We start from the raw sequence: 19,891 nt of genomic DNA, 5'->3' as shown, positions 1-19,891 counted from the left end.
TGACGTTACTTCCACTTGGGTTTTCTCATGGACCACGGTGGCAGTTTTGTTTTTCTTGATCTTCCTGGCTGGAGCCTGCTCCTCCTCGTCATCATCATAGTCACGTGGTCTCTTTCCTGTGAAAAGTGCCTTCCTTGTGCCGTGGAAACCAGTTCTCTTGTGAACCAAAGATTGGGGAGACACCTGAAGATAAAAAGACATACATTGTATTCAGATTATTTCATGTCTTATGGAAAACACACATTTCTATATTTAAGGAAAGTCGCCCTACTCAAGCACCCTTTCATCCATGTACTTTTCCAAATAACTGTCTTTCGTTTTGTGCATATATCTTTCTGTCTCACTATTAGATACATAATAGGTGTAATATGTTATTCAGCCAACCTCGCTGTCACTGCAGAGAGACTCAACGCCGCTATCCCGTGAGTCTTCATCGTCGAAAACGAGGCTTTTGGGGTGGAAAAGCTCATGTAAACTCGGACATTCATTTGGAAACATTGTGGTGAACAAATAGCTTCTACAATACTAGGTATCTGGTATACTGTGTTTTCTATAAAGGCAGTTGTCAGTTGAATGATGCTGTGTCTGTGGTCTTCCTTTGCTATATACCTGTACTAAAACAACATATTTACATAACAAAGACAACACTCGTTGATCGATTCGTTATTCAGTTGATCGTACACTGTTTCTCTTTGTTAAAGAAAGCAGCATAAACATTCACGCATTACAGGAGATCGGTTTAATGGGCTTGGTGTGAAAGTGCGATCGCTTGTGTCCCCCGTAGTTATGGAGCTACCTGTACGAGGGTGTTAGGGGGATTATCCCGGGTTAATCACCAGATAGAACATCAAATGTACCGGTAGCCCATGTTTTGATAACTCATAATTCGGGTAGTTTTATCCGTCAGTTGAATGACAATTAAGGACAATTTGTATTTACTTTGGGAACAAGATCTTCAATACGGACACGCTTTCTGCCTGGATTCCCTTCAGTCTAGGTAAGGGTGTGAAGGAAGCAGGTATATAAAGGGGCTGTTAGGATGATCTGGATTAGCTGGATTAGAGGTATGCTTTGCAGAAACCAACTTATTGTTAGAACGCATGTGAAAAAAGGTTGCACAGTGAAATGTTTTGTATTTTGTTCTTGGTTTCACGTTGTCTTTCAGCTTCAGAAATGACAAAAAATGCAATACAGAAATGTTTAGTGTGTAATTTGTTTGTCTGATACATACATGTAACTCGTGTCTCCTTCTGACCAAAGGCCCGTGTTATCTGTGAAATGACTATTATGGGTGAGTGGTACATGTATATTTATATTTTGAACGTACATAGTGTATAAATGAAGCCACATCAGCTGGCCATTTTTTGTTGACATTAGTTTACAGGAAAAGTTGATTGATGGACAGGATGAATATTTAGATTGGAAATAATGACTCCTTAGACATCATCATGTTTGCTGATGCCAATGATATTATATCCGTCTCAAGTCTGCAAAACTGGTTCCTTGTAGCATGAAACGTTTTAACAAACATTAGATCTTAAATCAGCTGGAATTTGTAGTATATTCGGAAAAGGTCCTTATTTGGGCAAACCCCATAATGTATTTCTAATTCTCTTGCTCGAATATTGACTTGTTTGTAAAATAATGCTTTAGAAATAGTGAAAAAGTAACTTTAGCGTGCCAGTTCCGTATCTCTGTAGTCTTACATCTCCGCTTTAAGCTTTGGGTAAAATTTGATATGTTGCCGCAATCCTGTGCAATCCAAACATATGTACATCCAGTTTCTAACAGTAGTACATGAACATGTGTTATCCAGTTGTGGCTGCCGCTTTCATCCAGTGATTTCAGCATGTTATGATCTGATATCGATAACAATCCATGTATAGCCGTCTGCACTAATACTTTATACAGTGACTAAAATAATTAACACATAGGTGGGTTCTACACACCTCGCACTGGTTGATACCTTTTTTATTATCGCGTACATATCGTTTAAAAAACTGTAAGGGACAACAATCAAGGCGGCCGGCCGGCACACACAACATTTATTCATGACGACTAGACAGGACAGAAGACAAGACGAGACTGATGCACACATGCAGCACGGACGACCCGCTAACAATACTCAGACCTGATTGGCTCACCGTGTCGAGTGTGTGATGCACGGGTATCGCAATACTTAAAGGGACCATCCGTCTCATGTTTACATCTCACATTCCTCCCCGCCAGTGGGATTTAAAATTACAAGATCTTCACTAACCAAAATATTTCTACGTCGTGTATCAGCTGTTTGAAATAAACATTGAAACTCACCAAAGATTTTACTCACAACAAAACCCCTTTGAAAATGTTTCTTACGACATTTAGGACCAGTTACAACTTTAACTGCAACGTTATCACCTATTTCAAAGTTTCTCGATTGTCTCTCACACGTTTCTTCTTGACGTTCATGTTTGGCTTGAGCATGTTTCTTTGAACACAGTTCCCACAGACAACTCATATCTGCTACTTCCTCCCCTCCAGAAGGAACACTGCTGTAGAGACGACACACGTCACTTGATCTGCCAAACATGGCGAAATAAGATGATACTCCAGTTGTTCTATTTGGACACGAGTTATGAGCCAACACGATTTTGGGTAACACTTTGTCCCAATTCTTGTCACTGGTTGCAGCTTTCACCATAGATGATTTTAAAGTTCTATGTGCCCTTTCCACTGGATTTGCTTGAGGACGAGCTATCGGGGTAAAACTGCGCACAACACCCCAATGATCCATGAAATCTTTGAATTCAGCGGACGTGAAAGCTGAACCATTATCAGTGTGTAATGTGGCGGTCCAAAGATGGAAAACAGTTTTTCAAGCGCATACATTGCTGACGCAGAGGTAGCTGATCGTACGGGAAACGCAAACACCATACGTGTCAGATCATCCAAACATGTCAACACGTACTCACAACTTTTCGATGACGTAGGGAGAGGTCCGACAAAGTCACAGTGGATAGTTTGCCATGGTACTGAAGCCGTCCGAGTTACACCAATGGGACTCCGGGGCACAGCATGAGGGCCTTCTATACATGCTGAACACTGACTGACGTATTCTCGAACTTGTCTCTGTGTAATGGACTTGTCAGTCATCCTTGCTAAATTCCATGTACGTATGACACCAAAATGAGCAAGATCATGAGCACGCTTGATAACAACATATCTGTGCCTTATCTGTTGATAAGGCACATATAGGCAATTCCTCTGAATCTTCCACGGGATATCTTGACAGAATGTCACTTGGAATGTTATCTTTCCCAGGTATATATTCCACATCAAACTGATAATCTCAAAGTTCTAAATACCATTTTGCGCATTTATCAGATTTTGATGACATAATAAATGTCAAAGGCCTGTGGTCTGTTTTGATTACAAACTTCCTACCATAAATATATTCCCTAAACTTCCGTACTGCCCAGATAAGTGCCAAAGCTTCCCTATGTACAGTGGAATAATTCCGTTCATTTTTTGACAAATTTTTCGAAGCATAGCAAATGGGATGATCATTCTGCAGAAGTACCCCTGCTACACCCGTTTTACTGGTGTCTGTCTGAACAACAAATGCAGAAGCATTAGGACTAAAGTCAGGATGTGATAACACTGGCGCCTTAGTGAGAACAGCCTTAACTCTGTCAAACGCACTCTGTTCACTTTCATGCCAAACATACGTACGAGATTCTACCATGCGACTGAGTGTCAACACGAGATCGGAAAAGTTGGGAATAAATCTAACAAAGTATGTAGCCAAACCAAGAAATGACCTCACTTGCTCCCATGTACAAGGAACCGGGTAATTCCGAACCGCCTCAATATCCCCTCTACCAGGACCAACTCCATCAGCAGATATTGAGAAACCAAGATATGCTATAGTATCCATAAAGAAATGACATTTGGAAGGTTTTAATGTCAAACCAACGGACGTCATTCGCTCAAACACCTCACGCAACAGTGACAAATGTTCATCGGCCGTGGTCGAATGGACACACACATCGTCCAGATACACCAAAACGTGATCTTTCGACAACCCACTTAGGACAAGATGCATAGTACGTTGGAATGCTAAAGGGGCAGCTTTTAAGCCAAAACACATACGTGAGAACTGCCAGACACCAGACGAAGTCTCAAATGCAGTCAAGGGCCTAGAAGTTTCATCCCACACAATCTGATTATAAGCAGAGTTCATGTCAAGAACATGTTTTGAATCTCATCAGTGCCTCATTAGGAGTCATTAAAGGGAAACGTTCGTCAAGCAACTGATCATTCAAATTTCTCAGGTCCAAACGTCAAATGTACTGTAGCAACCCTGTCACCAGACTCGATTAAGTTACCCAGTTTGACTTCATTATGTTTAGGTACCAGAGTAACACTGTCAAATTGTGATAAGAAATCCCAGCCAAGCAGAACATTCTCAGTACTGTTTTCCAACACATGGAAAGTACACTCGTAGATACTACCGTCAATACGGACACACGTATTAACTGTACCGATAGCATCTAATGACTCGCCAGATAAACTCTTAAGCTTCGACTTCGTTTCCTGTATGGACACAACACTAGGAACAGCCTTCTCCAACGAGCTAACACTAATGCATGACACACACGCACCTGAATCGATGACTGCTTGCGTAGTGAGCCTACCAATTTCAACAATTTTGGATGGTGAAGCAGAAGGTTGTACGACATTCATACTCTTGCGACAGAATCGTGCAATGTGACCTCGCATACCACACTGGTAACACCTTCTCTCATGATGCGTACCTCTCCTGGAACTCGCTGCACTACGTGGCCCAAAGGACTGACATAACACCAGAATGTGTACCCACCTGACTAGAGGCTAAGCGTAATTTAGTACGACACTCTTTCTCCTTATGACCAAGTTTTTTGCAAAACGAACACTTAATACGCAAAACTGCAGAATTATCAGAATTGTTTTGGGACTGAGTATCTTGCAGGCGACGAGTCATGTCTACAAGACTTTCAAATTTGGGCAGTTTAGCTTGCTGACAAACAATGACCTGTAAATGACCCTTAACAGATTTGGAATACAGACCATCGTAGAAACGCTGAGAACACAGTTCTTCCTTATTTGATTTAGCAAATGAAGGATAAGCCACATCTACTTTTAAAGACAAACGATGCGCAAATTCATCAATGGTTTCAGAAACCTTCTGTGACAAAGTATGGAAATCACTAGCTGCATTTTGTTTACGTTCAACAGTTCTGTCAATTTGTTTTATCAAATACTTCTTGAAAGTTTCATAGTCAGATTTTGATTCAGTGGGGCAGAGACCAAACGCTCTAGCACAATGACCCGGTGGTAAAGCAAGTGCAAGTCCGTGAAGTTTTTGTCTTGAACTCCAGCCAAATGCCCAGGCTTTAATTTCGTAGATCATTTGCTTAGGGTCATAAACTGGCATTTTAAAACCTCCTCCGAAAGTACACGACTGGTCAGCGTTCTGGGAGCCAACAGCATTCTCTCCCTCCGGGACGGACATGTTGATCTCACTCCGTGTGGCACACTCAACAAAAACTGCGACGATAATAAAAAACAAAGTCAGTTTTTCACTCACACTTCGGGTTTTCATCTGTTGTAACTTCAATTTTCTTTACCACTGCCACCAAATGTAAGGGATAACAATCAAGGCGGCCGGCTATTTTACTGTCAAATACTGTCGATGCTCCATTCAGATAAATATGTGGATAATCCTTTAGTGAGGTAAGAATAGGAAATGAAGTATTTCTAGCTTGTAGTGCTAATTAAGCTTTGCATTAATCCCTAGGTACTTATAGTGGCATACTCCTTGAATCTGTTCACAACTCCAGTCTCCAGTTAAGTCTGTATTTCGTAAGTATCCACCATTTCTAAAAACAATAATACGTGACTTCTGTAGGTTAACTTAAGCCCCATTTATAACAATAACAGGGGTAGCCTAGCGGTTAAAGCGTTCGCTCGTCACGCCGAAGACCAGGGTTTGAGTCGCCACGTGGGTACACTGTGTGAAACCCATTTCTGGTGTCGACCGCGTTGATATTGATGGAATATTGCTAAAAGAGGCTTAAAACAAAAACTCACTCACTCACTATAACAAATTGCATTTTGACGTGTCACGTTTTCTTTGTAGAATATCACAGTGCCATTAATCAGTGTTGCATTATCTGCAAATAAGAGCAACCTGACATCGTTCAGACCATCTCTGACAGACACTTCTTGCAGTCTACATTTCTTTATTTTACCTACAAGCTCATTCATAAAAAATATAAATAAGACGGGGCTTAGCACACATCCTTGGCCTGGTCCTGAATATTCCAGTTTTCGAACTTCCTATACTAACACACGCTGACACGTTCTCAACATTTTTCCATGTACACCTTTCATAACAAATACATACAATAGCTCGTTTCGATCAACAAAATTAAATGTCTTTCGAAAATCTATAAAAGCTGCATGAAATCTGTGTTTTGTTTTCTCAAATACTTCTCACATAAAGATCGAAGGAAATCTTTACCTGTTCAAAAGTCATTTCTAAATCCTGCTTGACATTCCTGTAATACATCATGTATCTGAAGCCAAATCCGTATTATGGATTAAAGAATAGAACTAAATATTTTACTCATAACATTTAATAGTCAAGTCAAGTTGTTTATTTGTATGAAGGCCATTGGCCCATATACACATAGCACGTTTACATCGAGCATTAATTACATACAATGTACAGTATACAAGGATGTATTATATATGTTACAGATTTCAAACATTTTGTTCTCTTAAGATTAGGCTTTGACAAACATATCCACATAACTTATTTAATATATCACTACACATTGAATTCATTAGCTTTTGAAATTTGTGAATATTTGCATTGTGGTGATACATACATGGTAGATAACGCTGTCTTAAATTCCTATAGTGTTTACATACAAGGATAAAATGATACTCATCTTCAATTCCATTGTTACACAACTGACATAATCGCTGACTTAATTCAATTCCCAACCACCTTCCCTCGTTAACTTTTAATTTTAAAATTCCACACCTAAGTCTTATCATTATATTTCGTTGTTTTTTACTAGTTAATAGAGAAAGGTACTTTTCTGGTTCTAGTAGGCTTTCATATCGTCTATATACACTATATCGAGATATTTCTTGTATAATACCATTCCATGACTGTAAATACATATCAACTGCAACATTCTGAAACATTTCAAGGAAAAATGAAATATCACCAACACCTTGAGACAACCAAACATACCCAAAACCATGTGAAAATAGAAGATTACGAACATAAGAAATATAAGTTGTATATCCACAGTTATCATCATAAAGTAACATGTCATAAGCTTTCTTTGGTATTCTATAATGACCCATAGATACAAGTTTTAACCAATATTTTATAAATTGAAATTGTGCATTTATGTACAGTGGATATCGGCCACATTCACCGTATACAATGGCTTTTGGTGTCTGTGGACCGACGTTTGTGGACCGACTTTTTACATGCAGTGAGATGGACATTTTCAATTTTATAGAAATTATTATAACCCCAAACTTCAGCACCATATAAAAGAATTGGTTGGATTTGCGTATCAAATATCTTAAATAAAACAGAAGAGTCCACAAAAATCTAGTTAATACAGGTGATGAATAACTTCCAATAAAGACCTTTTACCCCTAGATGACATTTATTAAATTTACATGAGGACGCAAAGAGAATACCTAGATATATATACGAATCTACTGTTATAACATTATTTCTTTTATAAAACCATTTTTTCGTGCTTCGACAAGAGCCCACCTCTTCTAAAAGCTACAATATTTGTTTTCTCCAAATTTACTGTTAGACCACACGCATCTGCATATTGTTCTAAAATGTTGTTCAGCAAATAATAATAACAAACAAGGGTGTACACGCAGTAGTTGGAATAGTGAAACAAATGCACACGTGCGGTCTGTGATGAGCGTTAACTTAGACTACCGTAGAAACCAACCCTTCTTGTTCTCGGGGTTTCATTTAATGTGCATACCCCCTTGTAATACACACCAATAATAGCGATTTGAAACTATGATCGTTTGTTAAACAACTTTTATCCTAAGTTGAATAAAATTCGGAGATTTCAATGTTCAATTGGCAAGGTGAAGTTATGAGGATTCGCAATCTTAATTTCACATTATTTGATTTACTTTCTTGTTTAAAGTGAAATTCATCGATACGTTTTCACTGCAAACAGACTATAATACATTTTAACATTCAGAATATCTTTCTTGATTGTAATTAAGCTGACTATGTAAGACTGCATCACACCATATGTATACATTCAAAGTCCTAACTGGGTGATTACCAGAGAGAGAGAGAGAGAGAGAGAGAGAGAGAGAGAGAGAGAGAGAGAGAGAGAGAGAGAGAGAGAGAGAGAGAGAGAGAGAGAGAGAGAGAGAGAGAGAGAGAGAGAGAGAGAGAGAGAGAGAGAGAGAGAGAGAGAGAGAGAGAGAGAGAGAGAGAGATGATTAAAATAATGGGTTGACAGTATTACCTAAAAGTAAAAACATGCAACGTAGGTGTGAAAACTTTTTTTCCTTAGGTCATTCACCAGAACATTTGAAATTCAGATTTTACTGGCGGTCCTCACTCAGAAGAGCCTCCACAAGCAAGACTCACAAAATAGTTGGATGTTAACATCTTTGTAGAATTCTAAAGTGTCATATTATAAGGCAAACGACACTTATTGTTTTGGAGGTATGGGTGTATGAATCCACACCTAAATATTTCCACTTGTTTCAATACGCTTTGAGAAAGGGTTTCCTTGATTTTATATAGGATTTGACTAAACCTTTGCGACAGGGATTAGGGGGTACACTTGCTGGGTCCAACAACAAATCTCTCCTTGTACGGTTTATAATGGAACAGAAATAGAGGACAAAGAACAAAGTGTAATTCTATAATTATTTATAATGTACAAACATTATATCACAGAATGCTCAATGAAGCCGGTCAACGCATGTGTAAAGTAGTCAGTTATTGCCTCAACATTCAGGCACCAACACAACAAAAACAATAGTAATACATAACAAATTCCTCAAGACCAATGGTCAGGGCAGCATGTGAATTTCCACATGTCACTAATTCATCCTCCAGATTACCAAAGACACATCTTGAGTGGAGACGTGTTTGTTTGGTGACGTCGACTGCGCATGCTCTGTTTGTCTCCTGCTGTCCATGACTTGGATTTCACTCGGAAGTGACGTAGTTGTTTAGAGTAATCCTGGTGCAGCATAGGAACGTAGTTTCTTGGATTGCACTGAGACTGAAACATATTTGTAAAGACATATAAATACATACACTATTACAGTACAAATAACTGAACTTTAAAAAAGACATTGGCATATATATCAAAGAGTATAACTTTAGTGTAGGCAGATCTGTATAGATTGTCCACCAGCTAGTTCCTAACATTTCTTAACCTACCTGATGTTGTTCATAGGCCTTGAACCCTAAATTAAACTTTAGGCATGTCTATATTGTCCTATAGGTACACCCCTCAATTTACAAACGTTGCTCACCTTACCCGATGTTGTTCATAGAAGGCCTTGTATCCACCATCCAACAGGTATACTTCTGGGTAGAAGAGGAAAGGGTAACGGTCACTGTTCAGCTTCCGGTCAAGGTTTATCAGGTGTCTCAGTCTGTATCAGATGATATATCATTGAGTGAAACGTTACATTAACAAAGATAATGACGTTTTACGTAATTGGTACTTCACTCATTTAATTGAACTCACTTAGGTCTGAAATCGTTCACATCAACCACGTATATACTTACAGTTTGGGGCCCCTCTCTGATGAAAATTCGCAGTGGAAGATGAGGATGTTCCGTTGATTGGAGTCCGTCCCCCTCAGACTGTTCACTAAGTCTGAGATCAGAGCCTCATTGTGGAGGTTGTTGGCACCCTGAAGTTGAAAAATGGCAATATTTCGATTAAAAACATTTCAGATTATTGATTTATGTTATTTTAGATTTTTACAATATGATTAACACGCTAACATACAAATGGGTTAAAAGTAAAATGAGGGACCTGAAATAATTTTACCTTGACATGACCGCCCTCATATTCGTAGGGATAACGACAATCGATGATTTGGTAACCGGAAATGACGTCATCATACTTTCCAGCAAGAAGCCGACTGACTGTTTGTGGAGACACAGACTTGAGATCCTTGTGTCTGCCTTGTATGGTTGGGAACCTATGAACCTGAAAGAGAATGAAATATATTATAACAATACTGCAAAAAAAAATGTCTGTGTGACTGACATCACAAAGATATTGAATTTCCTTCTCTTTCTCATTGATTAGGTAATACAGAAGCTCTAAGTAACCGCCATTCGCAGTGGGAAAATGAACTTTCCACTAACCTGTGAACCATCGCCGATCAGGTCTCCTTCAGCTTCCATTTTGTCCACAGCTGACTTCATCACATCTGACGTTACTTCCACTTGGGTTTTCTCATGGACCACGGTGGCAGTTTTGTTTTTCTTGATCTTCCTGGCTGGAGCCTGTTCCTCCTCTTCATCGTCATAGTCACGTGGTCTCTTTCCTGTGAAAAGTGCCTTCCTTGTGCCGTGGAAACCAGTTCTCTTGTGAACCAAAGATTGGGGAGACACCTAAAGATAAAAAGACATACATTGTATTCAGATTATTTCATGTCTTATGGAAAACACACAATTCTATATTTAAGGAAAGTCGCCCTACTCAAGCACCCTTTCATCCATGTACTTTTCCAAATAACTGTCTTTCGTTTTGTGCATATATCTTTCTGTCTCACTATTAGATACATAATAGGTGTAATATGTTATTCAGCCAACCTCGCTGTCACTGCAGAGAGACTCAATGCCACTGTCCCGTGAGTCTTCATCGTCGAAAACGAGGCTTTTGGGCTGGAAAAGCTCATGTAAACTCTGACATTCATTTGGAAACATTGTGGTGAACAAATAGCTTCTACAATACTAAGTATCTGGTATACTGTGTTTTCTATAAAGGCAGTTGTCATTTGAATGATGCTGTGTCTGTGGTCTTCCTTTGCTATATACCTGTACTAAAACAACATATTTACATAGCAAAGACAACACTCGTTGATCGATTCGTTATTCAGTTGATCGTACACTGTTTCTCTTTGTTAAAGAAAGCAGCATAAACATTCACGCATTACAGGAGATCGGTTTAATGGGCTTGGTGTGAAAGTGCGATCGCTTGCGACCACCTAGTTATGGAGCTACCTGTACGAGGGTGTCAGGGGGATTATCCCGGGTTAATCACCAGATAGAACATCAAATGTACCGGTAGCCCATGTTTTGATAACTCATAATTCGGGTAGTTTTATCCGTCAGTTGAATGACAATTAAGGACAATTTGTATTTACTTTGGGAACAAGATCTTCAATACGGACACGCTTTCTGCCTGGATTCCCTTGAGTCTAGGTAAGGGTGTGAAGGAAGCAGGTTTATCAAGGGGCTGTTAGGATGATCTGGATTAGCTGGATTAGAGGTATGCTTTGCAGAAACCAAGTTATTGTTAGAACGCACGTGAAATTACGTAGCACAGTGAAATGTTTTGTATTTTTTATATTGGTTTCATGTTCTGTTTCAGCTTCAGAAATGACACTACAATACAGACGTGGTTACTGTGTAATTTGGTTTTCTACCTTTCAGATATCTGCATTTAGCTCGTGTCTGTATATTTCTGGGCAAAGGCCGGTAGTACCTGTTATTTTTAAAAACAACAACATATTTTTATATATTTATTTCTACTTCGTGTAATACAGCGCACAGAATGTTTTCCGTACATTGTCCAACATATAAACATCAATGAAAACTAGTGCCGATACAGATGACAGTCTGGAGCTATTCATGACACGATTTACACATATCATTAACTTAATAAATATCAGATGACAATATACCCAATTATATGACATGAAAAGCTTGAAAGATTCTTTTAGTGGTTCAGAATACAGGCTGTTCTCCGTACTTTGTCCAACATATAAACATCAATGAATACAAGTACAGACACAGATGACAGAGTGGGGCTATTCATGACATTCATTACAAATATCATTAACTTAATTAATATCAGACGATATTTTAACCAATTATATGACATGAAATACTTGAAAGAGGTTTTGAGTGATAGAGAATACAGGGTGTTCTCCGTACTTTGTCCAACATATAAACATCAATGAATACTGTACAGATACTGAGGACTGGCCTCGTACCTGTTATGATTATTATGGGTGAGTGGTTCATGTATATTTACATCTTGACCGTACAAGGTGTATGAATGTAGCCACATTAGGCAGCAGCTTGTCACTTTCTGATGACATTAGTTTACGGATTCTGTTAATTGATGGACAGGACGTATATTTAGATGGGATATCATGAGTTCCTTGATCACCATAATACTTACTGATGAGAAGGATTATATACTATCCCCACAAAAATAAACGCATAGGCGTTTTATATTTTGAAAAATCTATTAATTACCTATTGTGTTCAAACAATCGTCCAAATATGTAACAAAAGTGTTGATAACATGATTTTACACTATTGCACAAGTGACAAATCGACTTTACCTGAAAATGTTGATTTTGATGAGATTTCTTACAAGAATTAAAAAGGCATAGCCACAACGCAACAAAAATCACCTACTGGTTGAAATTGTGCAGCAAACAGCATGCACTGTCTGGCTATAAAAATCCAGATACTTTTGGAAATCGGCATTCGTTTTGAAGGAATTTCAAGGTCAAATCACTACGCCACGTCTTGAAGCTGCGACACGGAACATCGCCATTGAAAGAATGGACGCTGGAGATTACCAATTTTCTGTTGCCAGGCGTCTGAATGTTAGTCTGAGTACGATATCACTGCTTGCAGCTCGTTACAACCAAACAGGTATAACAAATGACTGTCCCCCTATAGGCAGACCTCGAATCCGGGTACTACATTTGCGTTATCGTACTGCCACGGGTGAGAGCACAGCAGCCAGGGTGCCTGGACTTCGGAGGATATCCGGTCAAACGGTACGGAACAGGTTGAGAAGATTGGACTGAGAGCCAGGAGAACTGACGTTGGGATCATGCTACGTGGTCACCATCGCGCTCAGCGTCTCCGTTATCTAAAATTATCCACTTGGTGGTATAGACATTACCTTTTTCTAAACTGATGTAAAAATTCATGTACTAAAGTCTATTTGTGGACGAGTTATACATGTTTGAAAATACAACATTTTCGCAACAGATTTCTGGGTTATGCGTTTCTTTTTTGGAATAGTATATATCTGCAAATTCTGCAAAGCTGGGTCCCTGTAGTATACAAAATGTTTAATAAACATTAGATCATAAATCAATCATCATTGCATAAATTATTGTTGTTGTTTACGGACGTGTTTAAAAGACAAAAATGATAAATATAGAAATGTAAGTGAAAATGGTACTAGTATACCAAGAGTGTTTTCTTGTAACTGAAAAATGAAAGAACTGTTGTTAAAGTTTAATTTTTTTTTGTTGGTTTTTCGCATTCCTGCAACATTAAAAGCGCAATCTATGACTGGGCAATATTGTGAAAATTCTATTAGTTCAATAGAGATATGGATAAGAATGAAACTGAAACAACACGAATCCTACAATAATGTAAATCTGAGTCGACAATATGGGAATTCAAGAACAACAACCAGGCGTTTATTCAGAAACCACATGATATCACGCTTGTTCACAGAGACAGGTGGGATAAATGTTATACTATCTTGATATATTATTTATTATACATTAAATGAACAGGTTTATTCTTGAATACATCGCGACAATTTAAATAAACTTCACACTTTGTATTGCTAATAAGTGTTCAGAGTAATAGTAGGATAACCCTTCAGAATAAGATTAGGAAATGAAGCCTTTCTAGCTTGTAGTGCTAATTTTTCGCACGCTTTAGACCAAACTAATCTAGTTATGAAGTGATTAATTCCAAGGTATTTATAGTGGGATGCTTCTTGCATCTGTTTACAAACATAAGTCAATTTTTCTGCATTTCGTGGCTATCCACCATTTTTAAAAACAATAATACGTGACTTCTGTAGGTAAACTTCTGAGTTTTTCTTTGTTGGCCTATCACGGTGTCTTCAATCAATGTTTCATTTTCTGCAGATAAGAGCAACATGATATCGTTCAGTCATCTCTGACAAACACTCCTCAGTCTACATTTCGTCATTTCTTCTATTGCCTCATTGATGGAAAATATAAATAACAGTGGGCTCAGCATACATCCTTAGCGTACTCAACATGATGTCGTGAATATTTAGTTTTCGAACTTCCAACTCTAACACACACTGACACCTTGGCATACACATCTTTAAAACTTCTGAACATTTTCCCATGTTCACCTTTCATAATAGATACATACATACAATAGCTTGTTTCTTTCAACCAAGTCAAATGCCTTACGGAAATCTATGAAAGCTGCCTTTCATCTGTGCTTTGGTTTGATTGAAGGACAAATCGATTTCAAATAGTTGAATAGTAATTTCTAAAACCTGCTTGACATTCATCTAATGCTTCATCAACCTGAAGCCGTATTCAGGGTTCAAGAATAGAAGCGAATATTTTTCCCATTACATTCAACAAAGAAATACCACGGTAATTATTTGGATACTATGTATCCCCTTTTTATACACTGTGATAATCATACCGACATTTCAACTAGGGGAAAACACCGCTACCCAATGCAGCATTGAATAATATTCTAAATAGGATACAGCTGAGTTTGCATATTTTATTTGCCCGATTAATTGACTTGATTGAATTCTCAATCTCTTCTCCGGTGATATGTTTATCCAATCTGTTACACGTAGTAATTCTTCGTCGTGATGTGTCGTATAATATATTATGCGAACTTATTTAGTTGTTTAATCTTTAAGGTATAAATCAATTTAAATTGTTCACGCCACATTTTTGAATAAACACTATTCTGTGTGTGCTGACTAAGCGACAGTACAGTTCATTTTGTTAGATTATATCGCTAATTTAAGATATTGTCAACTGAAAATCACGCAGATGACAAAATGAACTTAGAGGTAGAGTTTCCTTTGGTCTTCAGTTGAGGTGTTACAATACGTCCTAAAGGGTTACAGAGCTGAGTTGTGAAAGCATTTTCCTCATTAGAGCCACATCAGGTTAAGGGCAGCAAACCGATTTCTTGGGCGTGACAGGCCAGTGCTTGAATCTTGTAACTATACGTTCAATAGTTTCCTTCTGTGTTCGCATACGACACATAAGATGCAATGTCCGTTTTCTAATTCCTTTGCATGTGACAAACTGAAAATGTTGACAAAATGGTTTTCCCCTTTATTTGTATAAAGTGTGAGAGCCATCTTAAGACTAGGTCACGATCTTGAATTTTCCGAAGAATCTTCATTATTCAGATTCAGAATTTTATGTCAAGAAGGGAATATAAACCGTCTTTTTCCCCTTCCTTGTTTTAGTCACGAAAGAATCTACTTTAAAACCTATCATGTATTTTTGTGTCCGAAATACAGTCAAATATCGTTCTTAATTGTATTGCGCTGACAACGAGGTGAGGTGAGGTGAGGTGAGGTGAGGTGGTGAGGTGAGGTGAGGTGAGGTGAGGTGAGGTGATTGAGGTTTAACGTCGCGCTGGAGAATATTTCGCTCATATGACGACGTGCATGCTTTCGCTCATATGACGACGTGCATGTGTGTGTATGTGTATGTGAGGCTGCTTGTACTAGCCCAGACTTAAGCTGGGTTTATAGTGCTAGCCCACTGAGATACCATGCCGCAGTGAAGCATGAATACCCCACTCAGACACATTATACTGACTCCGTGGCGACCAGTCCTTGTTGTACCCATTAATGCCGAGGACCAACAAGTACCATATTTTAACGTCTTTTGGTATGACGCGGTCGGGGATCGAACCCGCTGACAATGAAAGGACTTCACTGTACCATATTACATCAGAAAATTCGAAGTCCTACCTGGGTGATTACAATTGTATAATCCCTCAAACCTAAGTAACTGATATAAATTGGGCAGACAAGAAATCGTACTTTAACCCCAAGCCCACAGAGTCAGCGGAACACTGTAATGTTTCTCTTGACTTTCATTAGCCAGTATTGAACAATGTACAATCAACCTGGGGCTCCTTTCACGAAGCAACCTTTGCTAAGGTTAACCTTAACTCCCATTCTTTAACATTGCACTAAGGTTACCTTAGTGACTTACACCTTAGTACAATGTTAAAGAATGGGAGTTAAATTAACTTTAGTTGCATAAATGAAAACAGATCAACGAGTGTTATCTTGGTTGCATAGACGTGCATTTAGTTTCAGTAAAACATCACAGACTCCTACTACAGAATGGATAGACAACGAAACGAACAAAGTGTAAGTCTGTGTTTATTCGTAATGTAGAAATATTATATCACAGCATGTTTGATTAAACAGGTCAACGTATGTGTAAAGTAGTCAGTTATTGCCTCAACATTCAGGCAAAAACACAACAAAAACAATAGTAATACATAACAAATCCCTCAAGACCAATTGCCAGGGTAGCGGTTGAAATTCCACATGCCACTAATTCATCTTCCAAATTACCATAGACACATCTTGAGTGGAGACGCGTCTATTTGATGACGTCGACTGCGCATGCTCTGTTTGTCTCCTGCTGTCCATGACTTGGACTTCACTCGGAAGTGACGTAGTTGTTTCGAGAAATCCTGGTGCAGCATAGGAACGTAGTTTCTTGGATTGCATTGAGACTGAAACATAGTTGTAATTGTACATTAATACATAAAATTCTACAAAAGCTAAAAACAACACAATTGTACAAAAGTAACTATAATATATTGATATTTTATCATATATATTCATATTATAAGTGTTACTTCAATATAGGAATTCTTATATTGCCCTATTATAGAAACCGGTCTACTTTAAAGGTGTTTCTCGACTTACCTGATGCTGTTCATAAAAGGCCCTGTATCCACCATCTAACAGGTATACTTCCGGGTAGAAGAGGAAAGGGTAACGGTCACTGTTCAGCTTCCGGTCAAGGTTTCTCAGGTGTCTCAGTCTGTATCAGATGATATATCATTGAATGAAACGTTACATTAAAAGAGATAATCTATTTTGATTTCATTAGAATCTGACATCAATTAGTAAACTATAATCCGATCCACGTATATCTGAAGTCGTTTATATCAACAACAAATACTTACAGTTTGGGGCCTCTCTCTGAGGAAAATTCACAGTGGAAGATGATGATGTTCCGTCGAGTGGGGTTACTCTGCTTTAGACTGGTCACTAAATCTGTGATCAGAGCCTGGTTGTGAAGATTCTCCGCACCCTGAAGTGGATATATAACAGTATTTAGATTTACCAACGTTTAGAATATTGATTTCTGTCATTTCAGATTTGTGCATTGTGTGTAAAAGTACCAAACCAACATAAAAATGTGTCACATATGTATGTAAGTGGACAGATATTAAAGAGTATTACCTGAATTGATGCATAACAGTATTTTGATTACTGACGTTACGAATATTGATTTCTGTCATTTCAGATTTGTATATTGTGTGTAAAAGTACAAAACCAACATAAACATGTGTTGCATATATTTGTAAGATAAGAGATATGAAGCAGCCGTACCTCAATATGACCGCCCTCATATTCGTAGGGGTACCGACAATCGATGATTTGGTAACAGGAAATGACGTCATCATACTTTCCAGAAAGGAGCTGACTGACCGTTTGTGGAGACACAGACTTGAGATCCTTGTGTCTACCTTGTATGGTTGGGAGACTATGAACCTGAAAACAAATAATCAAAACTATAATGCACCTTATATGTCTATATGACTGCCATCATCATAGGTTGAATGTCATTTATCACATTAATTGGACAAGTTGGAGGTTCTTTGAAGTTCTAGATAACCACTAACCTGTGAACTATCCCCGATCAGGTCTCCTTCATTTTCCATTTTGTCCACAGCAGACTTCATCACTTCTGAAGGCGCTTCAACCTGGTTCTTTTCATGGACAATAGAGGCAGTTTTGTGTTTCTTGATCTGCCTGGCTAGACCATATTCCTCCTCTTCATTAGCATGGTCACGTGGTCTCTTTCCTGTGAAAAGAGCCTTCCTTATTCCATAGAGACTAGTTCGCCTGTGATCCACAGATTGGGGAGACACCTGAAGAAAAAGCATTCATTGCATTTAGATTGTATAATGTCTCTTGAAAAACACCATTTTGTTGCTTAGGAAAGTCGTCCTGCTCACTTATCCATTCATCCATATTCATTTCGAAATAATCGTTTTATTTGATATTTCTTTCGACCACGCGAATTTATATCAAAACAGGTGCAATATGTTATTCAGCCAACCTCGCTATCACTGCAGAGAGACTCAAAACCGCTATCCCGCGAGTCTTCGTCATCGGAAACGAGGCTTTTGGGGGTTGAAAACCTCATGTAAACTGTGAGTTCCCTTTTAAACATTGTAGTGAACAAATAGTTTCCACAATACTAAGTATCTGATATATTGCTATTTCTTTTGGGACAAGTGTTAGGCGAATGATGCTGTGTCTGTGTTCTCCTCTTGCTATATACCTGTACTAATACAACATGTCTACATGGCAAAGACAACACTCGTTGATCGTTTCATTATCCATTTAATCGATTAGAATGGATAATAAGGGCATAGTTAAATTTTAACGCATTAAGGAAGTTGGGCTTGGTGTGAAAGTGCGATCGCTTGTGTCCCCGTAGTTATGGAGCTACCCAAAGGAGGGTGTTAGGGGGATTATCCCGGGTTAATCACCAGATAGAACATCAAATGTACAGGTAGCCCATGTGTTGATAACTCCTAATTCAGGTAGGTTTGTCCGTCAGTTGAATGACAATTAAGGAACATTTGTATTTACTTTGGGGACAAGATCTTTAATGTGGGCACACTTTCTGCATGAATTGGGGTAAAGTAAGCAGGTTTATCAAGGGGCTGTTAGGATGATCTGGATAATCTAGATTAGGTTCATGCTTGCAGAAACCGTGTTAACGTTTAGATGGATGTTGAATGAAATTGTACCAATTGTGTGGAATGTTGTTTTTCTCCTATCTTATTAGTTCGATGTTCTGTTTCAGCTTCAAAAGAGACCTGAACGAATTGTCCTGGGTAAAGATAAAATGTTTGCATGTACAAAAAGTAGTTCCTTGTTAACCTTTCCTTTGGTTTAAACATATTTTCATTCATGAAAATGAATTGGGATTGGCGAACAAGCTTTACAGCTTATGTTAACACCGCTCCCAAACAACACATAATACAAAATGAAATGATGTGACATCATCGATCTTGACTATTATATAAATAATATATGTATACATATTACATGAAAAATAAATACAACTATTGTCTAAGTAAACAAACATAGAGAGTTACGGTTTTGTGTGTCTAACAAGCCATTTGTGAAAAATATAAACCAATCATGATAAGGTTGTTGTTGAGTTCATTAAATTCTTTTTCTGTAAAAATTTAAAGCGTTGGTCTTGATGAAAAAATCGTGCACGGATTCAACTATTTTCTGGTTTTCAGAGTAAGTTCTTTGTTTCCGCTGATAATGGTATCCAGGTTATAACCGGTAGTATAAACATACATAGATTCATTACAATTTGAACAGTTACTTACTTAATTCATAGTACATGTGGCTTCCATTTGAACGACAAGTTAGAATTACATGTATGTGGGTGAATGGATTGGTTAGGTTGTACGCCACTTCAGCAACATATAATGTTAAGAATTACATTT

At 38.2% G+C, this 19,891-nt stretch overlaps 2 protein-coding genes across 2 annotated transcripts; both read right to left on the bottom strand.

Moving 5' to 3' along the window:
- Positions 1–9,170: 9,170 nt before the first annotated feature.
- On the bottom strand, positions 9,171–10,504 carry LOC124263635 (M-phase inducer phosphatase-like). The gene is made up of 5 exons (XM_046698283.1): positions 10,445–10,504; positions 10,122–10,283; positions 9,854–9,981; positions 9,600–9,717; positions 9,171–9,338 (listed from the first exon to the last, which is right to left on the bottom strand). The coding sequence occupies exons 1-5, from the start codon at positions 10,502–10,504 to the stop codon at positions 9,171–9,173; spliced, it is 636 nt and encodes a 211-aa protein (XP_046554239.1).
- A 6,040-nt stretch (positions 10,505–16,544) lies between these two features.
- LOC124263631 (M-phase inducer phosphatase-like) lies at positions 16,545–18,283 on the bottom strand (the record flags this gene model as incomplete). The annotated part of the gene is made up of 5 exons (XM_046698280.1): positions 16,545–16,852; positions 17,049–17,166; positions 17,312–17,439; positions 17,742–17,903; positions 18,035–18,283. Coding segments are annotated over 5 exons (825 nt in total), but the record flags the coding sequence as incomplete, so codon positions are not given.
- Between the last annotated feature and the right edge of the window lie 1,608 nt (positions 18,284–19,891).

The sequence above is a fragment of the Haliotis rubra genome, unplaced genomic scaffold, assembly GCF_003918875.1.
Source record: "Haliotis rubra isolate DU_JTF1 unplaced genomic scaffold, ASM391887v1 Scf891, whole genome shotgun sequence".
In the NCBI taxonomy this organism is placed as follows: domain Eukaryota; kingdom Metazoa; phylum Mollusca; class Gastropoda; order Lepetellida; family Haliotidae; genus Haliotis; species Haliotis rubra.
This window is presented reverse-complemented; position numbering and strand designations above follow the sequence as displayed.